Source organism: Pongo pygmaeus, chromosome 20, assembly GCF_028885625.2.
Source record: "Pongo pygmaeus isolate AG05252 chromosome 20, NHGRI_mPonPyg2-v2.0_pri, whole genome shotgun sequence".
In the NCBI taxonomy this organism is placed as follows: Eukaryota; Metazoa; Chordata; class Mammalia; order Primates; family Hominidae; genus Pongo; species Pongo pygmaeus.
The window spans coordinates 59840306-59850244 of record NC_072393.2 but is presented as its reverse complement, the minus strand read 5'-3'; the positions used below and the strand labels follow the sequence as shown (position 1 = coordinate 59850244).

The 9939-nt window shown below is 45.3% G+C and overlaps 1 protein-coding gene across 11 annotated transcripts in view; it reads right to left on the bottom strand.

Annotated features, from left to right (window-relative positions):
- Positions 1-2088: 2088 nt before the first annotated feature.
- The window catches only part of ZNF331 (zinc finger protein 331), a 56823-nt gene continuing 48972 nt past the window's right edge, over positions 2089-9939 (bottom strand). For all 11 annotated transcript variants that reach the window (XM_063658412.1, XM_054465766.2, XM_054465763.2 and 8 more), the window contains one exon: positions 2089-5674. In XM_063658412.1, coding sequence (XP_063514482.1) covers positions 4419-5674 — 1256 coding nt within the window. In that variant the 3' untranslated portion in view covers positions 2089-4418. The remainder of the gene's footprint in view (positions 5675-9939) is intronic.

Sequence of the window (9939 nt, the reverse complement as noted above, 5' to 3'; positions counted from 1 at the left end):
AGACACCGCGTTGGCCCACCTCTGGGCTTTTTATATAGACTTTGGATTTTGCTCCTTGAGCCAAGAGTCCTGCCTGACACACATTCTTCCCATATTTCCTTCTGTGAACTAACCCTGTCCACCTAGGCTGTCTTCCTGTGCCTTGGCTGTGTCCTCTAAGGCCAGGCCAGTGCTGCCTTTCCGCACAGCCTCCTCGTTTCTCAGTATTCTCCTTACCCCTACTCCCACATTCCTCCAGCCTCCTCTCACTGTCTGCCACCTGCTTCTCCTCTTCACACTCCTTCCCTTGCCCTTCTCTTCTTACCCCACCCAGCTCCTCCTCTGTTTACGCAGGAATGCCCGGAAGAGCAGTGGCCCCACCATGCATGTTGCTCTTGGTGGCAAGGAGGGGACCCTGGGCCCCTTCTGCTGAGGCTGGCGTACGGTCCACAGGGGAAAGGGGCACTAAGCAGGATGATGCCGCCTATGAGGTTGATTCCTAAGGGTACTGAAGCCTAGATCAGAAAGATACCCAGCTCTGAAACCTGGGTCTGGAACCCCTTCCCCTGAACATGCTCCCTCACTTCCCCACCACCCCTGGAGAATCTGAATCCTTAACCTAACGCTGAGGTATTTGTAATCTGAGAACTAGGCAGCTTTGATTGAAATGTAACCCTGCCCCTGAGATAAATCAAACAAGCAGGACTTCAACCCTGTATTCTGGATCCTTTGCCAACCTTTATAGGACACCCCTGAGCTCTAACCACACCACCATCCCCTGTGCCTAAGGTTCTCCTGCAGGATGTAGCGTCTGCCCTCCATCTCCGCAGCTGCTCTCAGGAGCACTCCAGTCCTCTCCCAGCCCTAAGGCCTCTCTCCAGGACTCTATCCCTTCTCTCCCAGAATTCATCCCCGAGCTCTAGCCGTCCCTTCCCATGCGCCAGGCCCTCCCATGCCCATTAGCCACTCCTCTGCCCCGTCAAACTCACTCCCATGGGGTCTAGAGTCCTCCCCAATCCATATTCTCCGATTCCTACTATGGGCTCTGGTCCTTTCCCTAAGGTAATCCTACCCTCAGCCTAGCACCATCTTAAGATAGTTCAGGTCTCTCCCCTGAGTCTGGGTCCTCACCTCCCCCAGGACTCTGTCAGGTGTTTGAACCAGAGCGACTCCATTTTGAGTGCGGGCTGGGAAAATGAGGCTGAGGCTTGTTGGGCTGCATTCTGAGAAATGTAGGCATTCCGAGCCTCTAGATGTTTACGGTTAAGAGAACAAATTAATAACAGTTACTAAACAGACCCACACTTGGGACTGTCCAGATATCCCGGTATCTGGAGAACAAAGGCATTCCTAGTTTTGCTTTAAAGATAATATCAATTCTTGCAAAATAATGAAGAAAAGGAATCCTTTATCACAAACCCTTGTAGCAGAGCACGTCCCCCACATAGGTGAGCATTGGACCTAGGGTGGATGCGTTCCTCCTCATGTCAAGAGCGTCCAACACTGTCTGTGGAGCAGCTGTCCTTTCACCACTTTTTCTGTTTTTGAGATGGAGCCTCCCTCTGTCACTCAGGCTGGAGTGCAGTGGTGTGATCTCAGCTCACTGCAACCTCTGCCTCCCGGGTTCAAGTGATTCTCCTGCCTCAGCCTCTCGAGTAGCTGGGACTACAGATGTGCGCCCACACACCTCGCTAATTTTGTTCTTATAGTAGAGATGGGGTTTTGCCATGTTGGCTAGGCTGGTCTTGAACTCCCGACCTCAGGTGATCCACCCACCTCGGCCTCCTAAAGTGCTGGGATTACAGGCATGAGCCACCGCACCTGGTCCCACCACTTTCCTTTCTTAATAAAGCTGCTTTTGCTTTGCACTGAGGACTTGTCCTGAATTCTTTCTTGTGTGAGATCCAAGAACTCTCTGCTGGGGTCTGGATTGGCACCCCTTTCCTGTAACAACTCTACTCTGGGCCCTGACCCCTTCCCCAGGACCAGTCCGCTCACCTCCCTCCCGCCCTGTCCCTGCTGTGGGGCACCGCCAGGATTTGGCAGAGGTCCAGTCTGCTGGCGGGGTCCCTTCTTGAATAGGTCGTTTGAATATCCAACAGAGACCTGCTCATCTTTGATTTTATTTATTAATATTTGATTGACAAATACTAATTGTATTATATTGATGGAGTACAATGTGATGTTCTGATACATGTATACAATGTGGAAGGATTAAATCAAGCTAATTAACATATCCATCACCTCGCTCCCTTATCCTTCTTCTTTGTGGTGGGACATCTGAAATCAACCTTGTTATTGTGATTTAAATTTAATCATCCTGGTGACTGTCTAGAGTGACAGCACATTGTGGTTTTACGCTACAGTTCCTTGAGGAGCAATGACATTGAATACATTTTCACTTACTTATTGGCCATTTGGTGGTCTTCTGTTGAGACGTGCTGAAGTTTTCTCCCCTTTAAATTGATTTTTTTTTTTTTCAACTTGAGGGATTCTTTATATTTTCTATGAGAGTTCCTTTGTCAGGTGTACCATAGAGCAAACATCTTCTTCCAGTCCTGTTTCTTGTCTTTTCCCTATCTTAACAGCATCATTTGATGAACAGAACTTTGTACTTTTGATGAAGTGTAACAACTTTTTACGTTTGCTGTGTTTTGTGTACTAAGAAATCATTGCGTAACCCACGGTTGTGCCAATAATCTCTTAACATCTTCTTCTAGAAGACTCAATGGTCTTTTCCAGCCTCACTGCACCCACAGGGGGTTTTCTTGTAAAAATTCACTAACGGCCACACAAATGGCAGTAATGATCATAAAAACAACAATAGTTAATATTTATTGAAATTACACCATATTCCAGTCACACTTTCAAAGACTTCACATGTACCAAACATTTAATTTCCATGATAGCAGTCTCAGGTAGCTGTGATTATCCTTATGTACAAATAATGCACATAGTGTCTGTGTGCCGGACAACGCACAGGGGTAGCGAGCCTTTGGCCCAGTGTCTCACAGGCAGGAGGGCGGGGGATGGTGGGGACAACTGGTAGAGTGCGTGCCAGGACTAAAGTCTTTCTCATGTGTTGCATTAGCAGGTTATTCCACAGATGCCACGGAGTAAACTCAGAATGGTACTGGTAGTCTTTACGTATTCATTAAACTAACCCACACAATAAAAACATCTACACCAAAAACAAGATCATTAAGAAAAAGTGATTTTTCCACTCTTCAAATTTGCCTCTAGAATGACATCTGATATTCTGTAAGCAGAAGAGTGATCAGTGGGCTGGGTGCAGTGGCTCACACCTGTAATCCTAGCACTTTGGGAGGGCAAGGTGGGTGGATCACCTGAGGTCAGGAGTTTGAGACCAGCCTGGACAACATGGTGAAACCTGTCTCTACTAAAAATACAAAAATTAGCCAGGTGTAGTGGTGCATGCCCGTAATCCCAGCTACTGGGGGAGGCTGAGGCAGGAGAATTGCTGGAACCTGGGAGGTGGAGGTTGCAGTGAGCCAAGACCGTGCCACTGCACTCCAGCCTGGGCAAGAGTGAGACTCTGTCTCAAAAAAAAAAAAAAAAACAAAAAACAAAAAAACAGTGATCAGTGAAGGCTTTCTTATGTTAAACTGTACCATGAATTTTCCTCGTGTTGAGGAAGGAATGGATGTAGTCTAGAGGCCTTCCTATATTCTTTGTACAGCAGTCCCCTCTCACCTGAGGGGGGTATGTTCCAAGACCCCCAGTGGATACCTGAAACCACAGATAGTACGTTTTTTTCCTGTACATATATACGATACTATATACTACATTTTTTCCTGTACATACATATCTAAAGTTTAATTTATAAATTAGGCACAGTAAGAGATTACCAACAGTAACTAACAAAATAGAACAATTGTAACAATATATGTAATAAAATGTGAACGTATCTCTCTCTCCCAAAATATCTTATTGTCATGTAGATCTTAGCAACCTCAGTATATGATTTTTTTCTTTTCTTTTTTAAGTTGAGAACTTTCACCTTTTCATTTAAAAGGAAGCACTTTGTGGCTTCTCTTTGGCATATCCGAATCACCAGCTTCACTACTCTTGCTCTCTGGGGCCACTGTTAAGCAAAGTAAGGATTGCTTGAGCACAAGCACTGTGATGCCATGATAGTCGATCTGATCACCAAGACGGCTACTAAGTCACTAGCAGGGTGGGTAGCGTGTACAGCGTGGATGTGCTGGACCAAGGGATGATTCACATCCCTGGCTGGCTGGAGCCGGACAGCGAGAGATTTCATCACGCTACTCAGAAGGGCACACCATTTGAGACTTACAAATTCTTTGTTTCTGGAATTTTCCATTTAATATTTTTGAACTGCAGTTGACTGCAGGTAACAAACTGTGGAAAGCGAAACCATAGATACGAGCGGGCTACTGTGTTCAAAAGGCTCTTCAACTGTTGTGGATCCTCTGATGTTCTCGGAGATGGTTTAGGTGGTTACACGCCTTCCCGCACTCCTTACATTCGTAGGATTTCGCCCCACTGTGCGTTTTCTGATGTTGTGTAAGCTGATGGCCATGACTAAAGCTCTTCCCACATTCTGTACACCCATAGGGTTTCACCCCGGTATGAATTCTCTCATGTTTCACGAGGCTCGACCCATAAATGAAAGCCTTCCCACACTCTTTACATTTATACGGGGTTTCGCCCGTGTGGATTCTCTCGTGCTGAGTGAGGTGATAGCCACAATTGAAGGCCTTCCCACATTCTGTGCATTTGTACGGCTTCTCGCCCGTATGTATCCTCTCGTGCTTAACGAGGCTTGAACCCCAGCGAAAGGCCTTCCCACATTCCTTACATTCGTGAGGCTTCTCACCGGTATGGATCTTCTGATGCTGAGTAAGGTAATTGACTCGAGTAAAGGCCTTCCCACATTCTTGACATTCATAGGGTTTCTCACCTGTGTGAATTCTTTTATGCTGAATGAGGCTTGAACCACAAATAAAGGCCTTCCCACAGTCTTTACACTCGTAAGGCTTCTCCCCACTATGAATTCTCTTGTGCTGAATAAGTTTATACACACGGCTAAAGGTCTTCCCACAGTCTTTGCATTCGTAGTCTTTCTCCCCAGTGTGGAATCTCTGGTGCTGAGTGAGCTCATCACCACGCCGAAAGGCCTTTCCACAGTCTTTACATTCATAGGGTTTTTCACCAGTATGAATTCTCTTATGAATAACGAGGCTTGAACCCCATCGAAAAGCCTTCCCACAGTCTTTACATTCGTAGGGCTTCTCCCCAGTATGAATTTTTTGATGTTGAGTAAGCTGATTGCCCCAACGGAAGGCCTTCTTACATTCTTTACATTCATAAGGTTTCTCGCCAGTATGGATTTTCTGATGTTGACTAAGTTGATAGCCACGACTAAAGGCCTTCCCACAGTCCTTACATTCAAAGGAATTCTCCTTATGATGTCTCTGATGTGTTCTAGGAGGGGTGCCCTCTCTAGTAGCAGGTCTTTTTACATAATTGATGATCATCTGATTGACATACCTCCCTCTGGAGCGCTGTGGTCTTTCAAGCATACCTTCACATATCCAGTTACGGCCAAGGGATTTACTTCTTCTATCTGAATTCCTTTTGGAAGCCCTTATTTCATGAATGTTTTTTTCTGTAGGTAAACTCTTATTTTCATATGCTGACTCCAAATCTGGGAAAAAAGAACATATTTTCTTTCCTTTAGAGGGACACAAGTACAAACAAACCTAACCACAAACCAAAAACTCGTCTAATAGAAATAAAAATTATCCAGTAGAATAAATGTGAATCACCCAGGGCTCTTGTTAAAATGTAGATTCTACTTCTGGCACAATACTAAGTGAGAATTCATTGGAGACATCTGTTTTAAAGTCAGACATGAAAAAGGTCCCGACAATTAGTCCTATTATTTCCTATTTTGAAGATGAAAACAAGTATTTGTAGATGATGTGATGATATACTTGGAAAACCAAATACAGAAGTACTGTAACAAAACAATATGCAGTTGGATAGCTATGTGTAAAGCATTCTGAAACTGATACACGTATATGTCAGTAGTATTATTAAAAGTAACTGGGTAAAGGGCCGGGAGTGGTGGCTCACGCCTGTGATCCCAGCACTTTGGGAGGCCAAGGCAGGCGGATCACCTGAGGTCGGGAGTCCAAGACCAGCCTGACCAACATGGAGAAACCTTGTCTCTACTAAAAATACAAAATTAGCCAGACATGGTGGTGCATGACTGTAATCCCAGCTACTCGGGAGGCTGAGGCAGGGAAATTGCTTGAACCTGGGAAGCAGAGGTTGCAGGGAGCCAAGATCATGCCATTGCACTCTAGCCTGGGCAACAAGCATGAAACTCTGTCTCAAAACAAAAACAAAAACAAAAAAACAGGCCGGGTGCGGTGGCTCACGCTTGTAATCCCAGCACTTCGGGAGGCCGAGGAGAGCAGACCATGAAGTCAGGAGTTCGAGACCAGCCTGGCCAACATGGTGAAATCCTGTCTCTACTAAAAATACAAACATTAGCTGGGCGTGGTGGTGGGTGCCTGTAATCCCAGCTACTCTGGAGGCTGAGGCAGGAGAATCGCTTGAACCCGGGAGGCGGAGGTTGCAGTGAGCCGAGATTGTGCCACTGCACTCCAGCCTGGGTGACAGAACTAGACTCCGTCTCAAAAACAAAAAACAAAAAACAAAAACAAACAAACCCTCTCTCTACTAAAAACACAAAAATTAGCCAGGCATGGTGGCGTGTGCCTATAATCCCAGCTACTTGGGAGGCTGAGGCAGGAGAATCACTTGAACCCGGGAGGTGGAGGTTGCAGTGAGCCAATGGAGTGAGACTCTGTCTCAAAAAAAAAAAAAAAAGCAACTGGGTAAAAGAATACAACATTCAAAAGCAACAAAAAAGATAATTTACAAGACTAAATTTAATAAAAAATGTGAAAAAGTTTAGAAGAACAATAAGGAAAAGTTTAGAACTTGAGCATCAATAAGGAGGCTCACTGCAAAGGACTGAGAAACAGCAAACGTTTAAATCTGTAAGTTCGTAATGATACTACAAAATGTTAAATGGCCAGCTTTGGAGCACGCTAGGAAACCAGTCCTTTATTATAAAAACTGGCAATTGGCTAGGTGCAGTGGCTCATGCCTGTAATCCCAGCACTTTGGGAGACCGAGGTGGGTGGATTACTTGAGCTCAGGAGTTCAAAACCAGCCTGGGAAACATAGCAAAACCCTGTCTCTACAGAAAAATATAAAAATTAGCCAGGTGTGGTGGTGTACACCTATATTCCCAGCTACTTGGGAGGCTGAGGTGGGAGCATGGCTTGAGCCTGAAAGTCACGGCTGCAGTGACTGCACTACTGCACTCCAGCCTGGGAGTCAGAGTAAGACCCTGCTTCAAAAAATAAAAAGAAAAAAAGAAAAAAATACAACATAAAAACTGACAAAGAAAAAGAACAAAGTTTTTATCCTTCTTATCCAGTATGAACAGTGCCACTGCATGAGCAATTAGCAGATGAAACAAAATTTCTCTTTAAATTATAACAACTAATAAATGAAGGGGCAGTAATAGGCGTGCACCATTTGAGCCCCCGGTGTAATGAATGCAAGCACTGCCAATGACTGCCAATGGCAAAGAGGAGCTACAACCAGATACCAGGTGCTTCATGGTGGAGACACATTAACAGCACCCAGGAAGCAGTATTGCCAACACCTAGATATAAGAAAAAGAAAACGGGCACTTAAAGTGAGGCTAACCCACTTTCAGGAATGATAAAGGGCAGAGGATCACGTCACCTCTACCCCTGCTACTAAAGGCGTTGCCCACAGACCAGCAGCACCAGCAGCACATAAAATGGGGTTAGATATGACAGGAAAAACACGGCGACAGGGAAATGGGGTGACGATCAAGTTCGTGGTAAGATCTTTCTTTCCTAGAGGCTTTGGGCCCGAGCCCTCGGAGAAAGCTTCTCCAACACCTCAGGGTGTGCCTGTTCCCTGCCCTGTGGGGATGCTCTTTGTACGGGTGGCTGACTGGCTCCCACTTTCCTCCGTATTGTTGTCTTGTCTTTTTCCTCACAACCATCAAGGCTCTTTCCCTTAATTCTATAAGACAGTACATCTGGCTTAGAAATCATATGCCCTCCTTTAAAAAAACGAAATGCTAGAGGACATAGAACTTGAGGAAAAATTTCAAGCTCAAAACTTTAAAAATTCTTTAAAAATTATTTTTATTTTTATTTTTTGAGAGGCAGTCTTGCTCTGTTGCCCAGGCTGGAGTGCAGTGGCATGATCTTGACTCACTGCAGCCTCTGCCTCCCAGGTCCCAGCGATTCTCCTGCCTCAGCCTCCTGGGTAGCTGGGATTACAGGCGCATTCCACCACGCTGGCTAATTTTTGTATTTTTAGTAGAGATGGGTTTTCACCATGTTGGCCAGGCTGGTCTTGAAGTCCTGACGTCAGGTGATCTGCCCACCTTGGACTCCCAAAGTGCTGGGATTACAGGCATGAGCCACCATGCCTGGCCTTAAATTTTTTTTGATTGAGTATTAATCAAATTTATAACAACCAGAAGTCAAAATGCTATTGAGCTGGGTGCAGTGGCTCACGCCTATAATCCAACCTCTTTGGAAGGCTGAGGTGAGTGGATTGCTTTAGCCCAGGAGTTCAAGATCAGCTTGGGCAACATGGCGAAATCCCATCTCTACGAAAAAACACAACAATTAGCCAGGTGTCGTGGTGTGCACCTGTGGTCCCTGCTACTCAGGGAGATGAGGTGGGAGGATCGCTTGAGCCCAGGAGGTTGAGGCTGCTGTGAGCTGTGATCATGCCACTGCACTCCAGCCTGAGTAACAGAGTGCAAAAAAAAAAAAAAAAAAATCTCATTCTAAAAAAAAAAAAAAGAAATGCTATACCTCTACCTCCCGGGTTCAAGTGATTCTCCTGCCTCAGCCTCCAAGTAGCTGGAATTACAGGTATGCGCCACCACACCCGGCAAATTTTTGTATTTTCAGTAGAGATGGGGTTTCACTCTGTTGGCCAGGCTGGTCTCGAACTCCTATCCTCGTGATCCATCTGCCTTGGCCTCCCAAAGTCTTGTGATTACAGGAGTGAGCCACCACACCCAGCCTTATTTTTTATTATTTTTGAGACAGAGTCTCGCTCTGTTGCCCTGGCTGCAGCACAGTAGCACGATCTTGGCTCACTGCAACCTCTGCTTCCCAGGTTCAAATGATTCTCCTGCACCAGCCTCCGGAGTAGCTGAGATTACAGGCATGCGCCACCATGCCCGGCTAATTCTTATATTTTTAGTAGAGACAGGGTTTCACCATGTCGGCCAGGCTGGTCTCTAACTCCTGACCTCCAGTGATCTGCCCACCTCAGCCTCCCAAAGTGCTGGGATTACAGGCGTGAGCCACTGCGCCTGGCCGAGAAGAGGTCATATTTTAAATTTCTGTAGGCATTATGCCTGGAAGCAAGTGGAACATGGTGGCTAGCAGCATGGAATCTGGGGACCAAAATTATTAGATTTGATTCTAGCTCCTGCTCCCTCTGTCTGACCACATCACTTTGTGCCTCAGTATCCTCATCTCCAAAATAGACAATCGCCTATCTCATCTGCTTGTGAGAATGAAATGAAATGTACTTACACACACAGTGCTTAGAACAGTGCATGGCACAGAGTAAGCATTGTATATATATGTGTATATATTATATATGTGTATATTATATGTATATATTGTATATGTATATATATGGGTATATAATATATATATGTGTATATATATATAAAATATATATATTCCTATTTGTTTGTTTATTGTTTTAGTGATGGGGTCTTGATCTGTTACCCAGCCTGGAGTACAGTGGTATGATCATAGCTAACTATAGCCTTCAACTCCTGGGCTCAAGTGATCCTCCTGCCTCAGTCTTTCG